This window comes from Anguilla anguilla, chromosome 15 (assembly GCF_013347855.1).
Source record: "Anguilla anguilla isolate fAngAng1 chromosome 15, fAngAng1.pri, whole genome shotgun sequence".
NCBI classification, from domain to species: Eukaryota; Metazoa; Chordata; class Actinopteri; order Anguilliformes; family Anguillidae; genus Anguilla; species Anguilla anguilla.
In genome coordinates, this window is record NC_049215.1 from 7,491,695 (window position 1) to 7,507,500 (window position 15,806).

The 15,806-nt window shown below is 47.0% G+C and overlaps 1 protein-coding gene across 4 annotated transcripts in view; it reads right to left on the minus strand.

The window, feature by feature from the left end:
* kalrna (kalirin RhoGEF kinase a) overlaps positions 1–15,806 on the minus strand; it is a 164,394-nt gene that overhangs the window by 105,270 nt on the left and 43,318 nt on the right. For 3 of the 4 annotated variants that reach the window (XM_035393034.1, XM_035393036.1, XM_035393038.1), the window contains exons 2-3: positions 2,370–2,444; positions 966–1,080 (exon numbers count right to left, since the gene is read on the minus strand). In XM_035393034.1, coding sequence (XP_035248925.1) covers positions 966–1,080; positions 2,370–2,444 — 190 coding nt within the window. Of the gene's footprint in view, positions 1–965; positions 1,081–2,369; positions 2,445–12,370; positions 12,534–15,806 lie in introns of those variants that run through there. The other variant, XM_035393035.1, reaches the window with a different exon arrangement.

Below are 15,806 nucleotides of genomic sequence, written 5' to 3' on the forward strand. Positions count from 1 at the left end.
TTATTTATTAAAGCTTTATTTTACTAGGTTAGTCTCATTGAGAATCAAAATCTATTTTTGCAAGAGAGACCAGGCCAATAAAGCAGCACATAAGTTTCAGAGAATGACAACATAAAACATCAAAATATTACAACAGCTAAAGATTATAATAAAAATAATCATTTTAAAATATCAATTTAACATATAAATTTAGACATGTAAACAGTCATGTAAGTTAGGACATAAGAGATATCATTACCCAATGATTAAAACACATCCCCCCATTTCAATAAAGTCAATGTCTTTGGCCTTGAATCTCTCATTCAATGTAACAAGCTACATTTTAAAAAAACAAAAACAACCCCAGCCACAACAGATGTCTCCATACTGCAGACACCAAGCAAAAACCCCAATTATCACAAAGCAAGTGAGTCCAAATCAGCAACACTTTCACTTTTAAAGTAGAGGTGGGAAATTCAATTCCAGGAGGGCCAGAGTTTACGAACGCCCAATTAGCTAATTAGCTCTATACACCGATGCCAGTTCAGTCAAACATAGTTATCGACTGTGATTCATGAGCTTATCAATACATTTAGCTAAAATGTCAGATCATGCATACAAAACAATGAAAGCATAATGCTAATTAAATATGTAAGAGCACAAAATGGCATGGAAACCAGATATGCGCGCGGAACAAAGGAACAAAATAAGCTTCTGCAACAGAAAACATAAAAGAAGTGGAGCAAATCACATTTATATGCTTCACATGCTTCCAAAATTATGTTATAGCTGATTTGTTTCTCCATTCCCACAATACAGAATAGGCACACAGTTAGAAGTTAAACCTATTTTAACTCACTGGATGCAGGCACATGCTTTTCCATTATTAATAAATGACAACAAACATCTTCTTTCTGACCACAAGAGCCTGAGTAGCCTTCAGTGAACATTACCACATAACCACAGCCATTTCCCGCTCTTTTTACCTGGGCACAGTAGACAAGTAGGTCACCAGCCTTCTCAAGTCCTCCTGCTTTATTCTGTCATGGTTACTTCTGGCAGGGAAGGTCAAGATTGGTCCACCTCTTTTATCACGCCCTCCTGGAAAAATCACACAAAATCATTTCAGTTCCTCTCTGCATGGGACAGGGGCCACGACAAGACCCCTGCCAAAGCTTTGATACAGGAGATGCAAGGTACACACAAAGATTACAATAACATCCATTTGGTTTTGTAGATTCCACAATCAAAGGTGAGCTACACAGTTTTGAACAGACATAACTCATAAATCCAGATATCCATGGAACAAATTCAAGCTATGTATGTTGCTCAAGTGAAACACCTGTGTCTGGCCAGAGATTTGAGCCTGTTGCCTTCTGGTTGCAGGCCAAACCCTTTGAAAAGTATGCCAAACAGTTTTCAAATACCACAGAAAGGCAAAAACCTCTTCCATTAAATTTTATTTCTTTATGTCTCCTCTCATGAGACTCTCACAAATGAGTTTAATGTCAATCAACAGCCAAATGAAAATCCTAGCAGGTGAGATGGATATGAGTGAAGATCATGAGCCACCGATGTAGACTCATACAGTGAGTAAACCATGATGACATCATCCCATTCCCCCGTGACTGTCCTGTCCATTACAGTATGTAAACATGGGGGTCACTGACCTCACTGACAAAAAGCAAACCGTCTCTTTTATCACCTGCTTAGGGGTGAAGAACCGACGGGGCAAACTCCATTAAAAAGTGTGATGGCTGTGATCTACAAAAGCTAACTAGAAATGATAGCGGTTCAGTGCAGACAAAATAATAAAATCGACCCAGCTGAAAATTCCAGCTAAGACCAGCTGGGATTCAAAGCTGGTTTAACATGGTTTAAGATGGGCTTTTTACACTTCAAGCCAGTCATAGCTGGTTTGTGGCTGGTCAAAGCTGGTCTCTAGCTGGACAAAGTTGGTCAAAGCTGACCTCAAGCTGGACAAAGCTGGTTAAGCTGGTAGAGTAAGCTGGTGGTCGAACTGGTTGACAAGCTGACTATATAGGCTGGCCAGCTAGTGAACAGCTGGTTGACCAGCAAAAAGTGTAGAAAACACCGCTTAAGCCAGCTTGACCAGCTCAGGTTGGTTTAAGCTGAAATTTTCAGCAGTGAAAGGACACTAGAATCTGCTGGTGCCTATTGTCCTGACTCCATCTGAATGAGCGTGTGGTAAAGCACTATACTACCGCTGCCATGGTTACAACATCTGCCTCTCACCCCTCACCTCTTCTGTTCCCCTGAATGGGTGAACCACAGCCCAGGTCCCAACGACAGGATAACCCATTGGGTATTACATACCCCGGTTAATACTGAGATTCCCATGAGGAATGAGAGGAGCTGTCCTTACTCACCTGACACGAAGGCCACTTTCTCTTTCAGCACAGGCAAAACATCGGCCGCCTTAATCCCGTCGTTTCTGAAGGACCCTGGGGAGGACAAGATGCACTAATCAGCTTTCGCCACTAATCTCATTACGGGATTCACATTCCTCGACAAAGGCACCCGTGCTCTCTGATGACAACAAGGGCGTATTATCTTTGGAAAGTTTGAGAAGCTTTTCAAAACTCCCAAAAAAATTCTAATCGGCTCTAAAAGTCAATACCACATAATCAGTAAGAGAGAGCCAATTTCAGAAAAATTGAACATGAGTTTGGAATTAATGGTAAGATGTTGCAGGCATATCGTCAGTTCATTTCTCTTAGATTCACACACTCTGCACACACTGTTCTCATAATATTATGAATATAGTGGAGTTTGAGACTTTGAGTGAGGTTTCATACCTCAGTAGTTTTGGCACAAGTAAAGCTTCTGATATCCTGGCTATGCTTTTAAGTCTGTTGCAGACTGAAGCCCTGCACACTGAGGTCAGCAGGTTTCTTTTGGCCTGTATGAAGCAGACGGTTTAGCATTCAACCCCAATACCCCACCACTTTCCTCTGGGTATCACTCTGATCAGCGCTATGATATGAAAACACACAGCCGTTACAAGGACATTTATTTTCACTTGGCACAGGGATGAATAAGCTCTACACCAGGGAAGGGCCAGCCCTGCTCCCAGAGTGTCACGGATGTTTCTGGTTTTTGCACCATCTGAAGTCCTGACTACATAATTGGATTCATTATTAAGCCTAACAAATGCAGTTCAGCATGCGTTCATGGTGAATATTCTCCATATAGGCTCTGGGTACTCAGACCCAAGATCCAAATATGTCCGCCATTCCAAAAATGGGGTTGTCTACACCTGTTCTGTGGTATAGCAAAGAGGGTGGTGTGCACTGGCTCAAACACATGGCTCTTCATGGTTTATGGTTCATGGTTCGCCTGACTGTGCTTCTACCTTGGTGTGACATAAATGCTGTGGGTTCTCCTACGCTGATGTTCTGAAGCAGCACTTTACAGTGAGAAGTTTCATACATTATTCTACTTTCCACAAAACTAAGCACAAAATCCAAATTAGCTTATGCAAATGTGCTGTGCGAGAAAAAAATATATAATTCTGTTACCCCACTGGATCATTCAAAGAGAATCACAGTGAGGCACAGCACACGATGTGAAATAAAACAATTCAATCAACGCATAAAGCACGCGACTGGGATTTGCCCTGTTTTAGTTTGCCCTCCTGCCTTGCGCCGTGAGGCGTAAACATTGTCCAACATGTGCTGTTTGAGCAGTGGGGAGAAGGGGAAAAAAAAAACAATCTCTGCTTTCCGGGGTCAGCCATGTCCAAGTCCATCTGTTCCGTTTCGTAAGGCAATGCTCTCCGCGCGTCCCGGGACGTCAGAGCGGCTGTTCGACATCCGCTGCGCGCCCCGTCCCGAGGCCTGCCCGGGTGCACAGTTTAGCGGGGACCCGTTCCGCAGGACGTTTCGTGCTCAGCCTGATCTCAAAATACTCAAAATACGAGGACGAGAGCCGTGGTTTCTCAGCCCTTCCGCAGAGCGTCGGTGCTCATCTCCGAGGACGGAGCCCGGGGGCCGATGTGGACGGACAGCGGATCGGTTTCCGGGTTCTTCAAACCCAGCGTTCCCGTCCGTCAGGCGGAAAAATACTTTCGCCCGCAGCTCGCTGTTCGCTCGCGGCATGGAATATCTGTCTGGCTTCACTGTGTCATAAAACCGGGTAAACATCCCTCTTTACTGTGCGTCGGAAGTCCTGCCTGTCACCTTTTCATTCACTTTCAACTGCTTTATTTGGAAAAGAGATTACAATCCGTGGACGGATTCATTCAAAACTTTACCAGTCAAATTATGAAAAATATTCACATTAATATCTTCACACAGGTTCTTCTCACCCCTAAAGTGAATTAAATCACTGCACAAAATACACATTTCAAGCTTAGAAAACTGAATCAATATGGTTGAAAGCTGAAATTTTCTAAAAAAAAATTAAAAAAAAAAAAAGTATAATAATGAAAACCATGCATTATAAATTGATAAATGAAAAGACAGGAACGACTGTGTCTTCATTTGCAAAGTCCTGAGTGCATTACCATGGTCCCAGCCCTGACAAAGAATCAGGCATAAGCAAGCGATCCACAGAGAGCAGCGTCTCACAGTCTCACAGATGTCTGCTAGCATTTGAACTTGAGAGTAATTCATTAGTGGAGCAATCTGTTCTTTTGATAATCCTTGGGTTGACAGCTGGGACATGGAGACCAAGAGGAAGTCTGAGAAAGTTTTCCACAGAGTGACAGTCCTGGCTCCCCACCCCCCGCCCCGATTACCATGCAACAGTCACCAGCGCCTGCCACACACACAGAAACTCCACCTTTTCCATGGCCAACTTATAACCACCAGTCCCTGCCACACACACAGAAATTCCCCTTCTTCCACATCAACTCAGGACCCCCAGCCCCACCTCAGAACAAAAACCTGCTCCCTCCAAGTAGAGGACGCGAGCCCTCTACGGCAGAAATAAAAACAAACACGCCCCTCTCCCAAACCAGCTCATAAGGGCCAGCCCTCCCTCCCACTCTCTCCCCCTCCCAAAACCAAAGCCATTACCTATCTCACACAAAAATGCTCTCTTCTCCTAAACCACGTCATGGCCACCAGCACTACCTCACACATGAACTCCCTCCCCATACCACACATGGCAGCAGCCACTGGCCATAGCTCACTAACATAAACTATCTCCCTATCCCACACGAAACCACAGCCACCAGGCCCATCTCACTTAAAGTCTGTGTGTTTTTCCAACACTCCTCACAGCCAGCATCAAGGCCCTAATCTCTCCAATCTGTTTCTGCTATATCTTAAAGGCATTCCTCACTCTTGTGGCCTTCAGCATAAATGATGGCATTAAACCCGAAACCGCTCGACTGTAACGTGCGTTACTTTTACTGCCTGCCCCAAGACCTTTTTAGGCCCGATGACTCAACCACCGAAGTATTTCTCTTTAATGGATTTTTATGGGGCGGATACATTTTGTTCAACTTCTCCAGATTCTGTTAAGTTCACAAATTATCTTAAATGACCTCATAAAACACACACAGACAAACACACGCACGCATGCAAAAATCAGAAAGGAATGCGTTTGGGAATGTCTTCCGCTGGGAATGAGTTATCTGCGTCCTTATAGAGAGCACACATCATGCAGACGTCCTCAAGGTATGTAAAATTGCTACAAAGGAAGAACAAAGCTGTACTTGAATAGCCTACACAGATGAAAAGGCCTAACAAGTTTCTTACAAAACCGAAGAGAAAAAAAGAAAGAGCAAAGACTTAACGTTCAGGCTGCATAATGCTTGAGTTGCTGCCTACTTAAAAAAATAATGCAATGCTGAGCTGTGAAAACTGAGCTCATAGCTGGCCAAACTGACATCTCACTGACAGACACCCCGCAACACACTGAGGGCAGAGTTCAGCTGGTGCAGGAGACGCTGGCCCAAGATCAGGTTGCACGTCAGCCGGGGGGGGAACTGATTTCAGTGGGGTTTCGGTGCCACCAGTAATGGGGAGGACAGAGGGCAGCGCGCACTGCCACCAGGCCTGCTGGTAATCACGGCTCAGCGGAGGCCGGGGGAACTTGAATTACAACCCTCGGGTTTAAATCTCAGGTGGAGCCGTCGCACCCTTGAGCAAGGCACTTAACTTCTCACCTCGTGTTTATCCATAAAGTAGGCCCCATAATAAATTCTCTCAAACATAAGAGCAGCAGTTATTTATCTATTTACCTTTTTCGCTGAGCATGTGTGTGCCTCGATGCTTGGGATTTTCTGGAAAGCTAACTTAGAAAATCTTGTAATAGTAGCTTGCCAAAAAAGCTTTCTTTAGTGAGATTAAACAACTAGCTTCAGTGGTTCAGTGCCGGCTTGGAATTTCTACAGGTACGGTGCAGATGGTCTAATCGCAAGTCAATTAAAACTTCAGTGGCCATTCAGGCTGTGTTTTTGGGGTGGGCAAAAATGAGTTTTTTCACACCAAAGCAGAACTCCTTACTCAACATCAATGCTACAATGATTCAGTGGTCATTCTGACCACAGATCAATTTGTGTTGTGATTACCATGCAAAATAAATGTAAGCAATAGGAGCATTTCTAAGATCAAAGGTCTCTATATGCAATTCTATAACAAATTTCCTTAATTACTTCAATTCCCTTTGCACATCTAGTAAAGACACAGTTTCCACCTTCAAAAAATGCAGAACGACTTTAATTACCCAGTGATAGTGACAAAAGGTTCTTACTGAAATAAAAAATGACTTCAATGAGTTAGCTCTGTGTCTGAGATATTAGGCATTTTATGTGCATCAGGGGAATCATTTCCAAAACAAAGTCTCCAGTTGTGAGAATAATTCCACGTTCGCAGGTTGAATGTTATCACAGCCTGGCAGAAGGTCACGCTCAAATGATCTCAGCGAGGTTGTTCCTCACCACGTGTTGCAAATGCATCAAATGCATCAGTTTCTTATATTGTTGATACCCCATGCTTTCTGCATCATTAAAACATTACAGTACACATTTCAAGTGAACAACGTATCTCTTCAGAGAAACGCTAGCAAGGGGAACCTCTGAAGCCCACAAAGATGCAGTGAAACACATTAGCACGATCTCAATAAAGCAACGGTGAACAGATCTTTAAACAAAGCGCTAGCGGCTTCATGGAGGTGAAATCAGACACACCGTGAGCCAGGCTAGCCTTCCTCTGTTTTTACAGTAGCAGCACAAAGCGGTCTGATCCTTCGCTCTTTCTTGAAAGAGCTGCAACCAGCTACCACACTGTGGGAGGGTATCCCTAGCAACGCATCCGCGCTGGAAACTAGGTCAAGCCCCTCCCCTCGGTAACACCCTACACCAGTCAGGAAAGCCGCCTCTTTATCGCCATGCGTGGATTTCTAATTGTTAACACATTCTTTATTGTCTCCGCAGACAGGAAAGTGGCCATTTTTGGGGCAGGCTCACAAAACAACATGATCTCTACAGCAGTAATCTCTGACATAAGGGCACGCCGTCAGACCAAACTGGCTCTCATCCGATTTGGGGCAGGGTGGGACAAAGAGGGTCTGTGTTATCTGGTGCCCAGACAGACCTGGACAGCAGACAGGAAAGCTCCTGAATACAACCCCCACCCCCCTCCTGTAAATGCAACAGCGCCCCCCCCCCCCCCCACCCTCCTTCCAGTAAATCAAGACATCGCTTTTTCCTCTGGACCAACAAGCAGTGGACTGAGGATCCCATGAACAAGCATAAGCTCTTGGTCAATGGCAGAATATGTCCTTGATACTATTTTTTTTTTTGCAGGATACCAGATGTGGTATAAATCATTGTGTCCACCTGTTTCCATACAGAACAGCACCCTCCCCCACCCCATCACCCCCCCACTCCCGCCCCCCACCCTGACCCGTAAGACTTAGGAAGACAGTTTATAAGATTCATTCAAGAATATATTCAATAAAAGGCAGAGCATATGAGAATTGCATATGCTCGAGTCCCAAGGGCGGCTTTTGTATGTAACAGATGTTAAGGCTAAGAAAGAACGATTCATTGGAAGCAGCAAATCATCGTTATTCTGACTTGCAGGGACAGGAACATGTGCAGCTGCTCAGACTAAACTGACAGTTCTCCAGCTAACAGGCACAATTAGCAAGCCAGTCAATAGAACCGAAGCTGCTAAGTTCCTGTAAATTGTCACACGAGCCGATATTTCAAACGGAGATTAACCAATATCATTTCTCCCTATTTGATGTCTTTGTCCCAGAGCTAAGTGTTTCCAGTGCATGAACAGTATTGGAAGAGTGCCACTCAACTAAAAAAAAAGAAGAAAAAAAAAGCGCATTTCTATTTATTCATTTGGTGAACATCTGCCGCTCTTATTCGAAAGAGTCTCAGGGCGACGATGCTGATCCGTGAACAGTTTCGCTCATCACCGTTAGCTCATAATGAATGAGCTTTGGGTTCGGAGAGGGGAGACGCAGATCAAAACTCCTGTTCTGAACGGAGAACACCGCGCCGAACACAGAGGAGCACTGCGGAAGGCCGCGGTTAAACCTTCGTGAGGGCTAGCTTTCACACGGCAGACGCTTCAGCGACCTCCGCGATCCTGCAGCTCCAGCGGGGAGGGGGGCGCACCCCCTGTCGTATTAGGGCCCGCGCCGACGACCGTGTCATCGGTACCGGTCCCCACACCGCCTGCGTTCGACCCAGAACCCAACTCTTCGGGCCTCGCTAACCCAGAACCCTCCCCAGAACCAGGGAAGCACGAGCGACTGAGAAGCTGCCAAGTAGGACAGAAAAAAAAGCTTTGAGAAATCAATACAGGTTGGCTGTCACCACACACGGCGTTCATAAAGTGAGTTTCTTTACTGGGAGAAAAGACAAACGACGAATGCTTTTTTTCCATACTCAGCACAGTCCTTGGCTGTCTTCATTTATTATATGCTATTTTTTGCCGAACATAGCCCCCCCCCCCCCCCCCCCCCCCGTATCTAGGGCAAATTATATTGCTTACGTTTTACATGTAACCCATTCATGCAGAGCACTAACACTACAAGAGCAATTCAAGTTAAGTATCTTGCTCCAGGGCACAAAAGCAGAAATGGAATCAGTGGCCCAACACAGGTCTTGAAAACACAAGGTGACATGAAAAATACAGCTAAACACCCCACTTCTTTCATCTCAGTTGTTCAAACTCAATTCACAGAAGTATCCTTTTTTCCGGAATTGGTCGAGTTCACTTTAAGGATATTGCATAGTGTTGGGCAGTATGTCTCTGGGCTTTCTTTCCGATCACCATTACATTAGGATGTTCAATGAGCCAAATGCCGCCCCAAGAAAACAATGCCATTGTAACTGCAAAGCCTTAAATGACACATTTAATTTCCCTGAAGAGAATAGGCACTGGAAAGGGAGAGATTGAAAGAGAGAGAAGAGAGAAAGAAAAAGACGAAGAGAGATGGAGGGAGAGAGAGAGAGAGAGAGGGAGGGAGGGAGGGAGGGAGAGAGAGAGGGAGGGAGGAAGAGAGAGGGAGAGAGAGAGAAAGAGAGAGAGAGAAGGAGGAAGGGAGGAAATAAAATGGAAGTAGACAGATGGAGAGAGCGAGATCCTGGCATGGGCAGAGCATCTGGGAAAAGCATCTGGTGAAATCACACATGCTCCCGCTCAAAGGAAAATCTACGCAAATGAAAGGTTATTACAAATCATGAGCTCGATGACATCCCACAGATTCCATGCCATTACCCATTACCCCAGGCTGCTGGCACCACAGTGCCCTGTGCCCTGTCCCACACTCTTCTGCCACGGCTATAGACCATGACATAAACATGGGAAATAACCAGTTACTTTACCAGCCACGAGAGAGAGAGAGAGAGAGAGAGAGAGAGTATGAGAGAGAAAGGGAGAGAGGGAGGGAGGGAGAGAGAGCGAGTGAGCAAGAGAGAGAAATGAGGGTAGATGGGGGGAGGGGGGGGTGGGGGAGGGGATTCAAGATCAATGCACTACTAGGAAAGCCAATTCCACCCTGAGGCCCACACACAGTATCCCGCACTAATGATGCTGTACCCACTGAGCGCAGTGCTCTTCATGTACAAACGCAGAACCGCATGCGTTCAATATCCAAATGCTAACGGTTAAAGCCGAAGGTAAACACAGGCGACGTCGCCGTTCAGCGGGAATAACGTCTTTCTCTCTCTCTCTCTCTTTCTCTGGAGATGCTCGGTGATGTTCCTCAAAGGGAAGGTCTATTTCATTTCAGCTGAAAGAGCCGCCTGTAGCATCTCTGCATTCGCCCTACACAATCTCCCAGATCGATATCGCTGGGCAGCGATACGCATGTGACACAGGACACAGGGCAGGGCCCGGAATAAGCCTTCTGTATGGATTGCTACTTCGAGCGTGAAGAGCTGGCCGGCTCACTGCAGCCACGGAGAGGAAAAGAACGGAACGTCATTACACATTCATGCATTGCTTTACTCTCAAATAAATAAATAAAAATATGAATATTTCATAGCCGGTGATTATTTACGGTAAATTAAGAAATAATGAGAGGGGAAATCAAATCCGATCTTCAGGGAAACTCGGGGAAGGAAAAAGGGATGATTTTCTGCAGCGGAAGCAAAAAAAACGAATAAACGGAATGAGGCAAGGAGCGGAAATTCACCCCTCCATCGCAGGAGGGCACGTTATGTCCCTCTACCTGCGGCTGGGCGGAGCTAAATCGGCCTTAATGAGGTGTGAGATGAGCGTTCGATCGTCGAGGCGTAGCTGCGTAGCTGAAGCTAGGCTCCGTTGAGAACACGCCCCAAACGCGCAGTGTTTTTAAAATCTGCATTCACAAGACGCGGCCTCACACTTGAGCTACACACTGCAGCTTCAGCCACCCCATCTGTGGGCTTCCAATCCATCCTTGTGCTGGGCGATTTCTGTGTTCAGCAGGATGTTAAATGCAGCCCTATGTACATTACATTACAGGCATTTAGCAGACGCTCTTATCCAGAGCGACTTACACAACATTCTACATAGCATTCATACTGCATCCATATATACAGCTGGATATATACTGAAGCAATGCAGGTTAAGTACCTTGCTCAAGGGTACAACGGCAGTGTCCTACCAGGGAATTGAAGGTTACAAGACCAGTTTCTTACCCATTATACTACACTGTCTCCCACATGTGCATTTTTCATAAATTAACCAGTTTGTATGTTTGTAATTCCCTGACCATGGATCCTCCAAAGGAAGTCCATATTAAAAAAGTAATGAAGAGAGAAAATGCAACCATTTGACAGCTGTAATAAAATGTCAAACAACAGGAAAAGGTAGACTGCAGAACTGAAGCCCACAGTTTTTGTTAATGCACAGCATGCAATTTCTAATTGTGTGAGTGTGTTTATGAGATGGAAGGTGTTACTTCAAATAGATAGTTAATATAATCACAAAATAATAATGTAATCATGTAATAATGAAAATGTGCATAATTAAATATAAATACAGGTATATGCGTTTGTGTGTATGATCTGTGTGTGTGTGTGTGTGTGTGTGTGTGTTTTATTTTCCATATATGTTTATCTGTGTGTGTGGGTTTGAGTTCAGTTTTAACACACACACACACACACACATTATTTAATTATGCACATTTTATGTAATTATTACATAACTGCATTATTATTCTGTGATTATTTTCACAATCTCTTTGAAGTAACTCTCATTATCGCTCACATACACACACTCACACAATGATACATGAAATTCCAAACTGTACATGAACAAAGATCATAGCCTTCATTTCTTATAACATAGACAAAACCAAAAAAATCAGAAACACAAATATTAAACCATAGTCAATAAGCTTTGATGATTATTATGATGTATCTAAATACAGTGAGTTTTTCATATTGTTCATAATATTACAACACATCAGTTTCCTTTTCAATAACTGCAAAAAGCATACTTCTACGCATAACGGATACACCCACAATAATCTCCTGAAAAAAAAACCAGCAAGTGTGTCGACATTAAACTTATTCAGGTCATTCTTATCACTCCTCAAAAAAAGAATACCCTTGAAAAACCCTGAACAGTGCAAAGCACAGCCTGAAGCGAGCAGAGACCTCTGTAGCATGCCGTCAATGGAAACGCAAACGACGTCTGAACAAAAAGCTGTGAGATAAGACCCAAACTCCCTTCCTCCTATCTTTAATTGCATAAAAAAAAGAAAGCAAACATTTGAATCAAACTCTGAAGAAAACTACTTCAAAATGATTTCCTTCGAGAAAGGTGAAATTGAACAGTTGGACCAAATCGAGTTTTTAGGCTTCTGGATTCTGAAACAAGTCAACACAGTGCTGTACACACAGAGCCAATGACATGAAGAGAGATGAAAGACCAGCGCCGGTTAAATGGAGAGAAAATGATACCTGTGTCTCCCTCGGAGCTGAGAAGACTGGCCAGCATTCCACTCCGGTGTCCCCATAAACAGATGTTCAGCTGTGGGCCACCACTACACTATTCAGCACTGTACCAGTGCCAACACACTGATGAGCAATTATCCCCATCCAATCACTGGCCCTCTGTTCCCACATCCCTCTCTCCCTCTCCCTCTCCCACCCCACTTCCACCACCCTTCAATTCTCTATCTCTCACACACTCTCACTCCATCTCCTTCTCGTCCGCTCTCTCTTTATCTCTCTATCTCACACACACACACACACACACACACACACACACACATCGCAGAGACATCTGCTCTGTGTGTATGCGCGCAGGTCTCAGAAGATCCAATTATACAGGCATTGTGGGTACTTTGCTGGAATGACGGTACGCGATACACTGTAGCCATCCGGTCCCCAGGAGGCCAAAGTCAGACGCAAGAGCAAGACGAACCGAACAAAATCAATGAGCGATAGATTAGGACGCGGGCTCGGAAAAACAATCCCGCGCGGAGGTCCTATCTCGCTCTATTCATCGTCAGACCGATTTGGAATTTTGGTAGGGATGCGGAAGAGGAGGACAATCAGCTGGGGGAGCGTCCCTTTAATGGGGAAATGAGGTCATGCAGCGCCACTGCACCAGAATGGGAGCTTTCCTTTCCAGCCATTAACTGGGGGGGGGGTTCCTCGTAATGGCCTCCACATGGGCGCTGTAACGACTCCGCTGGACGCCGGACACAGCATTCTGCCCCAGTGCACCATGGGGAGAGGCTGGTAAATGGATACGGACTGATTGCATTACCAGACCCGAAAGGCCGGATACCCCCCCCCCCCCCCCCCCCCCTTCATTACCGCCGCACGCGCACTGGTGCGCTGGTGCCCGACGCATCGCGACCGGGGCCCCCGCCAACTCCGCCGGCAGCGCACGGAAGGAGGGACGGACCGCTACGCGTCGTTTACCGCAAGCGTGCCCGCACGCGCATCTACAGGAAACACGAAGCGACCGCGGGCGGCCGTGCTTTACCGCAAAGGCACGCGGCTCGGCCGGCGAAGAAGCCAAGAGCAACCGAAACCCGAAGGGCAAGCGCTCAGAAATAACAAACAGCGAGAAGCGCTCCCATTGGCTGCTTCGTTCTCGCTGGCGCCGCTAAGTTTCGCAGCCTCTTTGTTCCTCTACGGGCCGGCGGTAGTAATCCAAAAACGCTAACGACGGAGGCCTGAAGGAAACAAACCGATAAAGGCGCGAGGGTGGCTGTTTTTCGGCGTCTGTGAGCCATTTCGCGAAACAGTTCTGGCTTCTCAAATCGCAGGACACCACATGTTTTGGAAAACAGAGCGCTCTCTGTCTTCAGTGCCGCATCTTTAGACGTTTCCAGATGTACGCGTGTACCTCTCTCGTAGGCCTACTATTGGATGCTCACTACCCTGTCTTAAACCCAGGGCTAGGACAGAAAAGACAATGAGATTGATCTGTTAAACATAAAATGTCAACTTACTTTCAGATCCAGAACCCTCCCTCAAAAAAGGATTATGCCACAAATCAAATTCAAAACAACCACTACAAAACTCACTAATAACTAACAGACGTGAATCTCCTCGAAATTCTTAATTTTGGTTGAAAAAAAACTTTATTTGGATGATGTAAAAGGTAGTTTACAAAAAAAAAGAGATGCTTACCATCCTATGCCCTGTGTTCATTCTCAGCTCTAACAACCGACAGAAGCAAGGTATTGTGGGTACTTGGTAGTATAGCACGGTAGTTAGGGACTCATTCATTTAACTTCCAGCTGTATGGACCAAACATATGCAACCCATCTGTGTAAAACGGATTCATGACCAGTTTCACCTGGTCAAACAATGTAACTGTGCCACATGCAGATAGAAATGTTCTTGGCCCCTGCGATATTTGCATTGGATCTTTCCACCACACAGTATATTTCCAATCTTGCGTTGTTCCTGTCTCCGTGGGGATCTGAGAGGCCTGAAAGCTGGGCTCGGAGTATGCGGTCAGAGCTCTGGCCCAGATTCCCTCTTCCTGGTTTTCTCATGACATGAATCACAGGGCCGTCCTCCGCCTGCAGCCGGGGAAAAAAAAGGAAGAGGAAGGAATTCCAGCCCTGTGAAACCGTGCGGTTTTCCGATCTCATCCCGCACGGGTTTCCAGCTTTACAGCACGGAGCCGGCAAAGCCAAACGGCAGCAGCGCCGCCGCGCAGAGAAAATTCGAGACGTTCGGGAACGTCCCTTCGGAATTTCAGCTCTGAGCTCCCGAAGTCTCCGGCATCCAGGAGAAGATTTCGGGGGGAAACACGAGAGCAACTTGTCCCGACATCATCTCCGCTTGAGCGCCGTTAATACTCTCGCCCCGAGCCTCGCCGCTTCACGGAACGCCGCTCGCGGCGAACTGAATATTCATACCGTCGCCACCGCCGCCGCCGGAGAAAGGGGAAGAGCCCCCCTCCCCCCCCCCCCCCCCCCCCCCCCCCCCCCCCCCCGACGGGCCGACGGCGATTAAAAGAGCAGAAATGCTAACCGCCATCGCTCCTCGTTAGCGTCCGAGCGCTAAGGGGACGGACGCCGTGGCTACCTGCTGAAGCCCGAGCCTCGCGGAGGGAATCAGACTTCCAGGGAGAAGCCGGGCCTCGCCGCCAAGAAAACGTCGGCCTGTCTCCAGGCATTACCATCCCTCTTCCTGCGCCTCCTCCTCCGTTTTAAAAGAAGATAGCAGCCGGCACAGGACTGGGGGGACGTTCTGAAAGGAATTACGGGCCTTAAAATTGTGGCAGGCTTTGTCCTCGCCCTGACGGGAGGACCCCGGGGGCTGGCTGCGCGGCGCTCCCGGCGCTGGCCGGTTATTTCCGCCGTAACGAGGCGTCGACAGGGTCTTTCCGCGCTCCTGAGGCCGCGCGGCCGGGCACTGTCAAAACAGGAAATTACACCTCTGCCTCCGTCGATGGCAGGGCTCTCCGCTCAGAGGCGCGGGGCCTGGAGCTGCGTAATTACCGATATGGAAAAAAGGCCTGGTGCTTCCGCGGCTCTCTCTCTGCGGAGCGGTGGGTCTGAGCTGATGAACGAGAGGCGCGGCCGTCAACTGCAGGAGGTCCCGCAGAGGAGGGGCGGCAGTCACGTGACCGGCTCGCGCGCCCCGGTGTTGCCGGGGCAGACCGCGAGTCACGCGCAGTCGCTCGCTCACCGTTTCCTGCTCCCCTCTGTTTCCTGGAGGCAGGCACCCCCCCCCCCCCCCACCCCCCCATCCCTCCCCAGGTCCCAGCAGAGGGGAGGGGCTCCTCAAACGACTCCTCTCTGGGTATTTAGCCATGCCACGGCCGGGCTCTCCAGCTCAGTGGGAGAGGAACTCCTGTGTGGTTTAGAATGAGTCAAAGCTCCTCGGGACATCATACCCACACGCACCACCGCACACGCGC